General features: G+C 44.9%; 1 protein-coding gene across 10 annotated transcripts in view; it reads left to right on the top strand.

Annotated features, from left to right (window-relative positions):
* CIT (citron rho-interacting serine/threonine kinase) overlaps positions 1 to 14,921 on the top strand; it is a 167,727-nt gene that overhangs the window by 54,927 nt on the left and 97,879 nt on the right. For all 10 annotated transcript variants that reach the window (XM_045073762.1, XM_045073767.1, XM_045073766.1 and 7 more), the window contains one exon: positions 8,336 to 8,519. In XM_045073762.1, coding sequence (XP_044929697.1) covers positions 8,336 to 8,519 — 184 coding nt within the window. The remainder of the gene's footprint in view (positions 1 to 8,335; positions 8,520 to 14,921) is intronic.

Genomic DNA, 14,921 nt, shown 5'->3' with positions numbered 1-14,921 from the left:
ATACGAGCGCTGGGCTCTGCTTTTAATAATCAACAAACGCGTGAACAAGGCAGGAAGGGATTGGAATGGGATGGGAGTTGCTTGTTTTTGAAGCTGGGGAAGGGGCGTGTGGGAGTTCATTTTACCACCTCTCTACTTCTGTGCGTGTGGAATATTTTAATATTTTATATTTTATAATATTTAAAAATACATTTGAAAATGTTGGAGAAAAGGATGCTACAACGTTCCTGAGGGCAGCAAAGAACGAGTGTAATGTGATGTGTTCTTGGGTGGAGGTAATTCAAGGGGGAAGGAGCAGACCAGTCCTAGGGAATGGACGCTGAGGAACTAGCTTCTTCACTGTTGTTTAAGTATGTTCGGGGGGCCTCCACCTGGGCCCCACACTGGCTACATCCAGACCTAACCTGGCCATCATGACTAGTTGTGGTTGGAAAGGATTCTCTCTTCGGAGTGTTTCCAGCTCTTGTAGGTGTTTTGCAGCTTTGCTGAGGACCCAGACCCGGAGGGAGGGGGGCAGACAAAGTAAAGCTATACTACTAGAAGTCTGGTTCAAGTACGAGGCAGAATTGAGAGAAAGCACATCTCAAAGTATAAATCTGTGTGAAAACGTCAGTCATTTGCCAAAGGCTTGATGCCAAGCCGCCTGGTAGGAGGAACATAGGCTTTTGAGAATGGTGAGATTCAGACCGAGCGCACAACTCCGCTGAGATCTCGAATCTGCCACCAGAGAGGGAAGGTACCTGCCTTTAGCCATTGGCAGCCAGACCCTAGTGTCCTTGAGATTGATTGATTAAAGCACACTTGAGTGATGCTAACTTCCTTATTCATCTCCTTTGAAGACACCATTGTAAAAATTGATCACTGGCCAAATCAGCATCACCTTAAAGGCTCTTTATGACTCTTTTGGGAAGCAAAGGCATGGGGGAATATATTATTTACTTAAGTCAATCAGAAACTGGATCTAGGGCGCCTAGGTAGCTCAGTGGGTTAAAGCCTCTGCCTTCCGCTCAGGTTGTGATCCCAGGGTCCTGGAATCGAGCCCTACGTCGGGCTCTCTGCGAGCCTGCTTCCCTTCCTCTCTCTCTCTGCCTGCCTCTCTGCCAAATAAATAAACAAAATCTTTAAAAAAAAAAAAAAAAAAGAAACTGGGTCTAGTTTTTCTTCTTTTTGTATTTCTTACACAACGTGTTGTTTGGAGGAGCTATACCTGATCAATTCCTACCCAGAGGGAGAAAGTAAAGAACTTGCCTGAGGCTCTGGGGAATAGAATCTGTTCCAATGGCCTGGATTATTTACGTATATTTAGTAACTGGCTGTATTTGCCTATCCCCTAACCTATTCTATTGGTTCATTCCCAGGATCTCTCTGATCCTGGATCTTTTGCTCTTCCTCCAATTGCAACCTCTTTCTCTCGGAGCTATTCCCATCCTAAGAGCTGGTCACTTATGTTCCTAAAAGCTCTGCTCTTGTGTCAGTTGTCACAATTTTCCCCTTCTTTCCATAGCCTGCCTCCTGTTGATCCACATCCTCTCTGTTTCCATTATTGCTTCCTTACTGTAGAATTTGTCGCATTGACTATCATAGACCTGTTTTTTAGAGGTCTCTAGCATTGACTTCTTCCAGTCATCGCTCCTGCAGCCGTGGTCTCCAGCACTGACACCAACCCAGGGCTCTAAAATTCTAATAATTCCTTCCATCAATTCAATCCAGGGATCCCCCACTTCAAGGTCCGGCCAAGATTTCTCTTTCGCTTCCTTCCCAGCCTCATTACCCACGGCTCTCTCGGGCTGTTGCTCTGTGGCTTTCCTAAAGTGGTACTCTTCCCCACTCCAGCCGGCCAAGATACCTTTTATCCAACTCTTGACATTCAATCACCTCTGTGACACTTTCCCACAGGAACACACAAAACTCACCGTGTCCTCTTTGGCAGGACTTACTGGCATTCCATTTATGTATCTCTGCTTTTCACACCCACACCTTGACCTCTAGATGACGTAAATAGCCTCCTCTTCACCTACTTTGCAGTCCTACCTTTGTACCATGGATAAGTGCGATCACATTGGTTGCTTCAGAGTTTAAGGAACTGGAGGATGGCTACTTTTCTGGCTGTCTTCCTTTTAGGTTTGAACATGACATTGGATTAAGTAATTTTTTTTTTTTTTTTTAAGGTACAGGACATCATGGTAGACAGAATGAAGCCGAAAATGTTTTTGATTTAATATCGGATGCCCACTGTGTTCCAGGCACAGTCCCGATTCATTATATCATTACACAATATTTATTTATGTGCCTTTATCCTTTATGACACTGTGTTGGCTTTTATTCATCTTGCGTTTCTGCCACATGCGACTCAGCACCGGTGTCTGTAACTCACAGTGATGATTAAAAATCATAGGGGTTTTATGAGCTATATCTAGGCTCAGCTTTTTGTTGTCGTACTTGTGTTTTTTTTTTTTTTTTTTTTTTTAAAGATTTTATTTATTTGCCAAGAAATCACAAGTAGATGGAGAAGCTCATGACTAAAAAGCGGCGGGACTCTAGGTCCCCGAGATCATGACTAAGGCAGCGGCTTAACCCACTGAGCCACCCAGGCGCCCCTGTCGTACTTGTGTTTTAATGTGCCAATTCCTCATGACTAAATCGGGTACTCTAGGTCTCCTAAAGTGGCACATTGCATGAAATAGTCCATTAGGTTTAAGAAATTATCACACATCCAAGGTTTTTGTTATTCATTCATTCCTTTAACAGAATAGATGCTAAACATTGACTAAGGACAGCCAGGTGTTAGGGGTGTAATGGTGAACATGGCATCATCTTCCCCCCCACGGACTTCGTGTTCCAGTGGGGAAGGCGGGCGATAAACACTATACCAAAATTAGAAAATCTTTTATGTTTGTAATATCAACGTTTGTGTGGTATGCTGAAAAATTAAAAGTGGGATGGGGTAAATGGAACATGTCAGTGGAACATGTCAGAGATAAGTAGGGCCAAGAGGACAAATCCAGTTGCTTCTCCTTTCCTTGTTTTTTTGCCGTTGTTGTTGTTGTTGTTTTTTTTAATTTGAAGGTACTGTGTTTTTCCCCCCAAAATCTTCTAATGAATGTCAGAATTAAAGAAAAGATAGAATTTATAGGAGAGAGATTAACTAAAGCTCCTAAAATAGCTCTTTGTTTCTGAAAACCTTGTTCTGCCATCTATCTTATGATTGGGGATGGCGGGGGGGAGGGGGCAGGAAACACTCCAGAACTTGCTTGCATAGCCCTTGCCACTATGGGGAATGTGCCCTAATGTGACCTCAAGCACAGGCTGATTTATTTTTAAAAAAATACATAGGAAAAGATTTTCTTGTTTTTCTTTCTTTCTTCTTCTTCTTCTTCTTTTTTTTTTTAAATTTTCTTGTTTTTCTTAATGGTTTTTGCCAATGAACAGTAGATCTTAATATATGACTTCTGATTTGTCATTATTGAACGTGGTGGGTATAGGGGGTGAGATGATTTCATAATACTGTATCAGAAAATATTAATAAAGGCACTCATTAACATATTTTTCAGACAGAACAATCTCCACTTTTAAAGCCTCTTCATTTAACTCAAACATCGAGCAGTTTCTTCGTGGCCTTTATTGTGCTAGGTGCTCTCTTTTCAAGAGTCATCTTCTACACATCTGTTTAGCAAATATTTATTGTGTGCCTACAGTGTGCTTGGCACTGTGCTATGTTCCCAGGTATATCATGTATATCCAGCAACATAGACTGAAATCCAACGACTTATTAATACCTTTTGTAAAGAAGAAAAATTATGTTTTTTAAAAAGATTTTATTTATTTGAGAGAGAAAGAGAGATTGAGCAGGAGGGCGATGGAAAGAGAATTTGAAGCAGACTCTGCGCTGAGTGCAGAGCCCGACGTGGCGCTCGATCCACAGTTGTGAGATCATGACCTGAGCCGAAACCGAGAGTTGGCTGCTCAGCTGACTGGGCCATCCAAGCTGCCCCAGGAAAATTAAATTTTGTGAGGGTCAGAAAAGGAATATTTTCCATAAGTTATAAGAAGGAGGAGAATTAGCCCCCAAAGATAGATGTGGCCACATATCATAATCTTGGATTTGACTAAGTTTCACATAGTCCTTTCAAAATATGACATCCAGATTTTAAGCTAGTTTACTCTCTCTGGTGCACCTGTTAAGATATGTATTGAACCTTCTAATTCTTTGTTTCCTGACCTCTCATGTCTGGTCTCTTTGTCTCTATGCTGCATTCCACATGAGCACTTCTCCAACTGCACATCTCATTTTAACGCAGGTTCTGATTCAGTGGATGGGGGACAGAGCCAGATTTCTGTATTTCTTCTTCTTCTTCTTCTTTTTTTTTGAATTGTATTTATTTGAGAGCGAGCACAGGTGGGGAGAGGGGCAGAGAGAGAGGGAGAAGCAGACTCCCTACTGAGCAGGGAGTCCAAAGCCGGGCTCGATCCCAGGACTCTGAGATCATGACCTGAGCTAAAGGCAGATGCTTAACCCACTGAGCCATTCAGGTGCCCCAGAGATTCTGTATTTCTAACCAACTCCCAGGTGATGCTGATGCTGCCAGTCTACAGATCACACTTTGAGAAGTATGGTTCTATATGATTTCTTCATATCTAACTGCCGCCTCACTAATTTTCTCTTTGGCTGTGTCTAATATTCTATTTAATGTACCCAGTGAGTTTTAAACTTCAAATTCAGTAACAATGCTTTTCATTTTTAAAGTTCTGTCTGGTTCCTTTTAAATGTGTGTGGTCCTTTTTCCAGAGTATTCTATTCTTTTATTAGAGTTTCTACTCATTTACCTTGATACTAAATCAAATTATTTTATGGCCCATTTTAGATTGTTCTTTTATCTGCAGATTTTTTATTTTGTTTTTGAAGATTTTATTTATTTATTTGACTGAGAGAGAAGTACAGTAGGCAGAGAGGCAGGCAGAGAGAGAGGCAGGGAAGCAGGCTCCCCTGAGCAGAGAGCCTGATGCGGGGCTCGATCCCAGGACCCTGAGATCATGACCTGAGCCAAAGGCAGGGGCTTAACCCACTGAGCCAACCAGGTGCCCCTTATCTGCAGTTTTTGGAAGGCTCATTTTCCCATTTCTTTTATATGATGATGATCCTCCGTGTAGTTTGGGTGGTTTCTTTTTCTTCGTTATGTATAGTTCCTGGTTTTTACTTTTTTTTTTGGTGAACTGATTTCTAGTAGGGACTGGGTGTGTGTGTGTGTCTGTTGCTTTGTCTGTCCTGTGTGTCCTGGATTGTGAAAATGCTTCCATAAGATGTTCTCCTTTTGTGTCTGCCAGGGCCCTAAGGGCTCAGTGATCCTGGGCCAGTATTGATGTTGATTTCTTGTTTTGTAGTTCCTACCCTATACAGGATACTATAAATGCAGACATGCTAGCTGGGATTATAGTCTTAATCTCTGGCTGTTTTTTTCCCACTAAAGGGTCCTGGCCAAATGTGAGCATCCTTGTCATTTTCTGGTGGTAGAGAGTTTCCAGTTTGCCCATTTCTTTTTGGCTTGAGGCTATGGCTCTTTTTCTGCACAGATATGGCCCATATAAGTCCTTTTTTTGGGGGGGTAAAGATTGATTTATTTCAGAAAGAAAGAGAGAGATTGTGAGCAGGGAGATGGGCTGAGGGAGAGACTCTTAAGCAGACTTCTGACTGAGTCTGGAGCCCAATGCAGGGCTCAATCTCATAACCCTGAAATCAGGGCCTGAGCCGATTGAATCAGACACTTAACTGACTGAGCCACTCAGGTGCTCCCATAAGCCCTTCTTTTCAGACTTTCCTGTTGTACTCAACTGACTACTTGTCTAGAGGTTTATATCCCTGGCTTTTGTTCCATCCTGTGACTATCTCACCTGTTACCAGCTGGTGTATTTCATGTTGATTTCTCCTTCCTTCTATTGAAGATTGTCTGGCTCTTTTTCTAATCTCGACCATATGGGCTAGCTTTCAGCATGATGGAGTTTTCAAGAGAAATCTTATTTTATAGTACAGAATTTCTAAATCATAATTCTTTCACAGAGAGTGGCTCCTACCCCTATATTAATCATACTCCTCACTCAGAAATGGGATTCTATTTTAGTCTTCCAAAGATAAATTAGTATATAGTGGAAAGAGAATTAAACTTCTGCTAGAAAGGAGATGATATGATAAATACAAACATCCACAGGAGTGTGTGCCTGCTTTGAGCACGAAAGAAGAATATTCAACACAGATTGGGCTGTATCTCACTAGTCTTCACTAACTGCAGGATCAGTCGGAAACATGGATCTCATGTGAGGAATAACAATAATAGGTGATTTTTATACAGTGTTTACTGTGTGCTAAGGAATATGTTAAGCACTTTGTATAGATTTTTTTTTTTTAAACCTCCCAACAGCCCTTTGAGGAAGTTATCTCTGTGTTGAAAATGAGGCTCAGAGAGGTTACGTGACTTTCCCGAAGTCACAGAGCTGATGGTAAGTGGTAGAGTTGGGATTTGAACCCACTCAGATTCCAAAGTAATGTGCTGTCAGTCATAATGCTTCCATATTCATATCATCTGTGAATTTCCATACATTTTCTCAGTCTTTATCTGAGTTTTTTGAGATGGAAAACTTCTCTTTCTGATTCTTATAAAATATGATTTCCATTAATTTTTTTTTCTTGAAGGAAGTATTGGGTAATTGAAATCAATTGGATTTGAAGCTATGTTGGTGGAAGTACACATGGGATGTGGGCTGAAGCATTCAATGTAATTTTTCTTTCCATCAGCTAATTTTTAAAGTATTAAGAAAGTAGATTCTGATCCTACCAGGAAAGATTTAAATTCTCTTGAGAGCTTAGAGGTGTTAAATGAATTTCTGGTAGTGCATTTTACGTTTTCAGTCTCTCACCTCATCTCCGTGCACCTGAAGCTCTGTGAATGCTCCTTTGTACCTCCCAGGAGCAGCCAGACCTCCTCCTTGTGTCTTCCTTTCCCCCTCCCCCACACCACCCCTTCACCTCTCCATTCACTCCCCAGTGTGGCCGCTTGGATGTGGTTGTCACCGGGGTACTTTGCAAATAGCCAGATTCTTTTGAGCCAGTAAGCAGAGACCAGACTGCTGCTCCTATCTGGTGCACAGCTTAGTTCAGAAAACAAAGAGTTAAAAAGGAAGCCTGGACTGTGACCGGCTGCGACAACGGTCCTAGGGGGCGCTGTAGCGAGCTCCGGCAGTGACTCATGCTGCTCTGTCACTTGGCTCAGCAGTGGCCCCTGCCACGCAGGCGGCCAGGTGGGGTTAAAGCCAGAACACGCACCGAGTGGGGAGCATGAAGCCTGCACTGCGGGGGCTGTGATGCCCGGCTCGCCAACTCCACTGGCCGGCTCGCCACAGACGGACGCCTCAGCCTGCAGCCATGGCAACGCTTCTGGCCCGCTACACCCCCTGGAGCCCACCACAATGGGCAGCCTCCTGGTGACTGATGGCCGAGTGTCCTCCTCCCTGACCGAGAGAGTGTAGTAGGTCTGCAGAAAGTGGAGAAGATGTAAGATGCTCCTAGCCCGGAGTCATGCCTTAACGAGGTAGGACGCATACGGCCATCGGTGCATTTACACCATCAGTGCGCTGGGATGCTGTAAATCATCGGGAAGAACTTTATTTGGCTGGTGTTTCATTATGCTGATTAAACTGCGGTGGATTTGGGCGGCATGATTGAGGTGGGGAGGAGGGATAATGAACTAAAAAAAAAAAAAAAAGTGGTTGGTAAGAGCTTTGAGCACACTCTTCTGGCTATGAATGAGCCAGACTGCAGTGCTATCCTAACATGAGTTACATACCTCCCAGGTCCTCTTTCCTGCTCCTTCCTGTCATCCCGCTTAATCCATGAAATGCAGACATGCCATCTTATTTCAGTGACTAACATTAAATATTAATGATCTGGAGCTGTCCAGAGGAGGAAATACATAGGTGTGCGTTGGTTGGCACTCTGGCACGAGCCAGCCTGATGCTCTGTCGAAGTGTTCTGGAAATATCAGGAAGGAGCAGCTGGCTCCCACGAGTTCCCCAAAGTGCTTTCGTACCATCAAGTGACCTGTTTGAGTTTCTCCTTCAGTTTACCCCAACGGGGAAGGCAGCCTGTCTGCCAGTTGGTGGCCATGTTGGCAGAGAAGGGGTTAATCTCTTGTTGCTGTAAGAGCCGAGGTCTGCCTGTGTGAGCTAGATTGAAAGCAGGCGCTGCAGTGCCATCGCTAAGGCTGAAGGAGTAGGACGATTTTCTCCGCAACAGTGTTGAATCCGTCTGAATTTTTCTCTCCCTCTCTTCTTGTTTTTCTCCAACCAGCTCCTCCCCCCTTCGTTCCCACCCTCAAGTCTGATGATGACACCTCCAATTTTGATGAACCAGAGAAGAATTCGTGGGTTTCATCCTCTCCGTGCCAGCTGAACCTCTCAGGTTTCTCGGGCGAAGAACTGCCGTTTGTGGGGTTTTCGTATAGCAAGGCACTGGGGATTCTTGGTAGATCTGAGTAAGTGAAGATTTGACTTTCTAAGGACCTGTACTGATGTGAGGCATAGAGAGTCCAAAGGTGGTGGTGGTGGTGGTGGGTGGGTGGTGGTGGGGGGCAGTGCAGTGAAGGGAAGCTGTTAATCAACCTGCATTTGGGAAGCAATTTACCTGTCTGGGCTTTGGTGGGGTAGATGGTTCATATTCTCATTTTGCTGTGTTTAACGTTCCTCTTCCTGTCCCCAGCATCATAATCGTCCATTGGGTACTTTGGGTTAGTTTTTCAGTGTTTGGTGTTCTTTCGAGGGGAGGAAAGAGTGGGGGATATCTGGCAGTGCAGATCCTTGGTGGAAGGAGAAACGTGCAGGGTTCAAAGGAGCCGTCCGTCTATTTATCCCTCTGTGTTTTCATCTCGCAGGTGGGTGGGTGGAGGTTGCTGTCTTGGCTGTATTGAACGAGATCTCATAAGCTAAAGGTTTCCTGACGGGCTTCGCCGAGCTGCAAGTGGCTCTGTCAGCGCTCTAACAGATAGATGGTGCTCGGCTCCACTCGAAGTCTGCTGTGAGATCGGGGATCTGGCAGCTGAGCTGCTCTGAGCTGGCGGAGCGCTGGCGGCCAGAGAGAGCCCCGTTACCGAGAGCCACTGAGAGGGAGTGCGATGTAGCCGAGCCATTGATTCCCAGAAACTGGGCTTCACAGGGAAAACAAACAAACCAACCCGGAGCCTAGAAAATGGAAGTAGAAACATCACTGTAAACCTCTCAACATGACAGGTCTTTTCTCCATTCTTGAAAAAGCTCATGAAAAACGCATTCACACCGCACCCGGGACTGGAGGGTCCTGGCTTCCAGCCTCCGGGCATTTCTATAAAACGCAGTAGCTTCTGTGGATATAGGAGCTCCGTGTCTTGCTTCGTTTTGTGATCCTGTGACATTCTGCGTTCAGAGGCACGAGTTCCCCGGGAAGGTCTTGGACCGGCTGTGTTATCCCCCCGATGCCCTGGCTTTCTCACTTGGAGGCTGTGGGGGTAACATTAGGTAATTAGTTGCTGCCCACTTAGGAGACAAGCAGAATTTGATTTTCTCCTTGGCAGCATCCATTCCCAATTTGTTGTGCCTGTTCAGAGATCGATTTGAAGGCATGCGTTGGTTCTTGGATGGTGTCTCCCCATGGGTGCTATTTTGACACTGATGTTCCTCAAAAGATTTCAGACCATCGTCGGGGGACTGGGCGCTTGAGATGAAATAAGGTAGTGGGCTGCGAGTGAATGGGAGAGAGATTTTTGTATTGAAATATGCTGAGGTGGTCCTACTTTCCTTCTCCCCTGGGCTCTGGGTTTAACATCCGGGTTTGGATTTTGGTAGCATTGGCTGTGCCTTTCTGGCTTATTTGCTCTGCAACTCCAAAAACAGTCTGGATGGTAGGAGAGCAGGCAGAGAGCTAACTAGCTGTTGAATGTGCCATCAGATGGATTTGAAATGGCCCAGTAGGGCATTTGAAGAACAGGGCAGAAGTGGAGGCCCAGCGCTAAAGGACGCGTGGTTGGTGGGCAACTTAACGTGGACACGCGCAGCACCCTGAAGGTCACACGTTGGACTGGAGGGAGGTGTGTGGGGAGTTCCAGTTCTGGTTAGCAGTGGGCTGGCCGGCTCAGAATGAAAGCTTGCTTGGGGTGCTACTGATCTGAAAAACTAGGGAGGATTTGAGGGAATTCGATTTTCAGGGTAAAGGCGGAATGCTGTGGGGGATCTTAGCCATTGCAATCAATCTGAAGCAGTGTGTGATGAATGGCTTATCACACGGGAAGCCTGGAACTGCATCTGCCCTTCACAGAAAGCTCAGTTTAGGGAGCTCTCTGACAGGGGGGACATCTCAGTCTTCAGGCCCAGGGACTCCATAAATATTTGTTGGTATAATTTGCTCATGATCCTTTCCCCCAGATTGTGTTTATACTGCTCATTGTATTTGAAGATAGGCTATTTCACCTTTGATAGTTCACAATACATCTCTAGAGCACAACACGAGCGTCTGCTCGTGCCCCAACAGAATGCTGAATGAGATTCTCATAAAAAAAGAAAAAAAGTCCACACAAACAAAAGCACGTATTTCTTACCTGGAAGATGGGACTGGAGTATTCCTGCTTTTGGGGAACTTTAATTTCTTTGCCCTGGCAGTTTGGGGTTGGAATCAGAAAGAAATTCTTTCATCCTGTGTCTTTGAATGTGATCTTGCTGTCGGATTTGGCTCTTCGGCCATGGGCAGCCCTGCGGGTAAAAGCCTACTGTGTCCTTGTAGAAATCCACTCCACCTGTTGGATGTAGGTGACCCTGGACCAATGGCATTATCATTATTTAGAAATTCATTAAAAGAGGCAGTGGTGAAATTAATCAGAAGCCTCTGCAGTTCTGCGGACATATAGACAAAATTCATTTAGAGGTGGGAGGAGGCATTTTCGGGGGGTGCCACTGGGGACCTGCTGCATCTTACCAAACATCTCCTTCTCCCCTCCCCACTCTCAGAATCACAGGTTTTGATTTACACACAGGGATTACCTGTGCCGTTACTCACTCTTCACACTGCCGAGGAGATGGCAGATGCTGGGTGCTGCGCTGGGGAAACTGACCCCAGATCTGTTACCAGCAAACTGAATGAAATGTTCAGAGGTGGAGCTGAATGAATGGGGAGTTTTCACAGAGGCTCTGGTCGTGAGAATGATTTTAATTGTTTTGATCGTTCGTTGCTTTTTAGGATCCTTTTTTGGGACCCCAGACAGTTTTTAAGCCCGCCATGGAGCGCATCATTATTTTAAGCTTAGCAAGAATCTTGATCTCAGCATTCTGTGTCTGAAGTATCGTGGGCGTTGCTCGCAGCTTGAGTTGGAGGGAGCAGGAGAGATTCGACAAGACTGGTTTTGGTTGTCTTTGGGGTGGGATTCTGGCGAAGCTGGTGCTGGGGTGAGGGAGTTTCTGTCTCGTGCCTCTTTCTTTTTAACTGCCAATAACCCAGGCCACATCCCCAAGCTCTGGATGCCTGGGTGTTTCTCTGAGCCTCTATTTGCTTGAATTTTACAATATGTTAAAGGTTTAAAAATAAAATGGATCCCAGCTCCCTTCCCTCCCCTGTCAGCAGAGGTACATTTCTTTAGGTCCCTTCTTCTTCCTAGATTGGAGATATTGTCTCATTTAAGCCCTGGCTGAAACCATGCCTTTCTGCAAACCTTCAGTATAAACTCTAGAAGGGAAAAACCAGTCGGTTTTATATTTTGTGTTAGTTTTACACATGCTGGTTTGATGCTTTTGGGGAACTAGGAAATCTTGGAGGAGCAAAGAGATCTCGATGAGGTTGGAATATGTGGGATGCCAGTATCTGAATAGGCTGTTTTTTAGGAAGGGGGGCTCTCTCTTCCTTTTGGCTCAGGCCTCTTTCCTATCTTTCTGGGTGGTCGGAAGTTTCATTTGGGAGCCAGCCATCTAAACACAGTGGAGGAACAAAAAATGACTTCCACCATTGCTTCCCAGATTTTCAGGGAACCAGTTTTTGGTACCTCTTCCTTGCTCTGTCGGCGAACCTTTGCATGCCCATTTCCTCAACTGCAAAGTGAGGGAAGGGGGGAATGATCCCTTTCTCTTAGGGCTTTTGGGAGGATTATATGAAACCCATAAAGCACTTGACCTAGGACTTGGGACATGGAAAATTCTCAGTAAATGTTCACTGTCATTATTTTTGTTATTGCTAGTTTGCTGGTTTGTATGTGTCTAGTGTCCCTCTGTTTATACCGAGAGGCTATGGAAGGACCTCAGCAGTAATTAAGTAGTCCAGTTGTGCCAGAGCAGAAACCCAACCTCCCAGATCCCAGGAATTTTCTGCTAGAGAAGCTTAAACATCCTGACCGACCACAAGCTCATATGCAGTGGCCAGATACTTGCAGGTAAAATGCAGTTGTGGGGGCAGAGTGGATTGGGGGATAGAAATAGAAGGCCCAGTCTAGAATGGGTGCCTTTCCATCAAATTGAACAGGTCAAGGCATATATGTGTGAAACAGTCCAGAGGACACAGGGCAAACAACTTTCCTGAAGAACATCATGGTACAAATGGGGTATCTGACTGTTTGAGGAGTCAGGAGAGGAAGGCAGCCTTCCTGATAGGGTCACTTAATGGGTAATGTTAACTCACAGTTCTTGCCAAGTTACAGTGATGATCTTTTTTTTTTTTTTTTAAGATTTTTAAATTTATTTATTTGACAGAGAGAGATCACAAGTAGGCAGAGAGGCAAGCAGAGTGAGGGGGGGAAGCAGGCTCACTGCTGAGCAGAAAGCCCAATGTGGGGCTCAATCCCAGGACCCTGGCATCATGACCTGAGCCGAAGGCAGAGGCTTTAACCCACTGAGCCACCCAGGCACCTCCAGTCATGATCTTCACTGGAATGTCTTTCCATTTCCGATCTCAAGAGCTGGGCTGGGTCTGATTCATCCTGGTTCCCTTGGAGCATAGGACATGGTAGACCATCAGTAAATACCTGTGTTGGAGACTGAGTGTGTTTGCACACTAATTGGAGGTAAAATATTTGGCTTTTTAGAAAACAGTAGATTTGGATGAAGGGAGAGAAACGTAGAGAGCATTTCAGGTAGGTTCAAGTGGTAACAACAGCCCATCCATACAGGGCACCATCACTATACTAGGCTCTGTTCTAAGCACTTTACACTGATGAACTCATTTAAATTGCACAATGACCCACAAAGAAGATAGTGTCATTATTCCCATCTTACATGTAAGGAAACGGAGACATGGAGAGGATAAGCAACTTCCCCAGGATCATGTAGCCCTGAGCCTCTCAGCTAGAAGTTGAATCCAGATGCTGTGGCAGCTCGAGTCTGTTAGCCACTGTTCTATGCCACGAGGTATCAATGCTGCCGACAGGAAAAATTAGGGAATTTGTGTGGGGTCCCCAGGTTTACATGCTTGTAGGAAGTAGAGGCCCATTGTGGGGAATGATGAGCAGTGGGGTTGGGGCAGGGTGGAATGAGAGCCGAGAGGCAGTCTAATTGCTGAGTTTTGTTTTCAATCTCTGCAAGTTTTTTGAGTAGGTAGATGATGTAGCTCTTGCATTTAAAAAAAAAAAAATTCTGCCTCCTCTCATTTGGAGATTCTTCCCTGGGGTGTGTGTGTGCTCACATAAACACATGAGTAGTTATTCTCTCCTGGAAGTTTTTTTGCTTGAGTGTAAGCTTGGTGAGCTGAGGGAACTGTGTTGACCTTGCTCTCTACGGAGGCTTCGGGCTGATCATATGCAAAGCGCTCAATAAGCATTTGGTGAACTGGTCCAAATCATTTTTATGGCTGCAGCTTTCAATTTGTTGATGACTCTATGATCCGTGTCTATGCAAATCTATGTTTTATACTCCCAGCTGCCTTCTGTCATTTATCCTGGGGATGGCTTATTCCAGCAGAAGATGGCCTGAATTCTCGAAGCGGTCCTACTTCTCTTTTACTGAAATACTTGGAAGGGTGGGGAAGTCTTCCCTTAAAAACTGTCTTTATTTCCCTGTCCAACCCAGGGCTGTCTGTTACTGTCCCTGCTACTTCCAGATCCCTATTGCAAAAAGCCTCATCTGTCTTTTGAGTTGTTGTTTTTTTAAATAGTCAGCAACAGTAACAGAATGTGCTATAGTACACAAGTGTATGCATCTTCTGTACTTCCTAAATATGTTAAAAAACAAACAAACAAACAAACAAACTGTAACTAGCTCTGGCCCGTGGTTCCTGTCCTCCAGGTCTCTGTGTTTCTTCCATTTTTACCATCATCCAGACTAGATATCGGATCTTTGCCTCTGTCTGTTGTGTTGGGTTCTCTCTTCTTATTCAATTTCTTCTTTCCCTTAGTCAAGCACATCTTGTTCTACTTGCCTTATTCTGTTCTCTATTTAGACTGTACGTGCTTGCCTCGCGGGCCTGGCAGGACCATTCTGCCGCCTTCTTGTTTATCTTAAAGATACCTTTAGGAAATCTAATCCAAATGAGCCTAGCCCAATCCTGAAGATTAGGCTCCAAAAGATCTGTCAAGTGCGTTTTTTGCTGGCCTACACATGCTAATTTGCATGGTTGCCTCGGCTCCCTTAAGAAGACAGTAATTGACTAAGTGGTGCTATGTGTTCCCAAGCTCTGCGCCAGTTTGGCACCTCTTCCTTCGCCTAAGTGAATTTCTCGCCATTCTCTCCGTTTTACTTGTCTTTTGTCTCCTGACCTCCGTCACCTTCCTGTCTCTGACCAGCTTCATCAAAGAATAGCCTTCACTCTGTGCCTCTTTTCCAATCTCTCCAACCTTATGGAAACTGCTGTTTGAGAAGCCACTGATTCCACCCGAACTCCAAAGCCAGTGATCCCCACCTTGCCATGTGATACCGTCATTTACCACGTGTGTCTTGAA

This window comes from Mustela putorius, unplaced genomic scaffold, assembly GCF_011764305.1.
Source record: "Mustela putorius furo isolate JIRA1106 unplaced genomic scaffold, ASM1176430v1.1 tig00537248_pilon_pilon_pilon, whole genome shotgun sequence".
Taxonomy (NCBI): domain Eukaryota; kingdom Metazoa; phylum Chordata; class Mammalia; order Carnivora; family Mustelidae; genus Mustela; species Mustela putorius.
The sequence above is the reverse complement of the archived record's forward strand: the minus strand, read 5'-3'. Positions and strand labels throughout refer to the sequence as shown.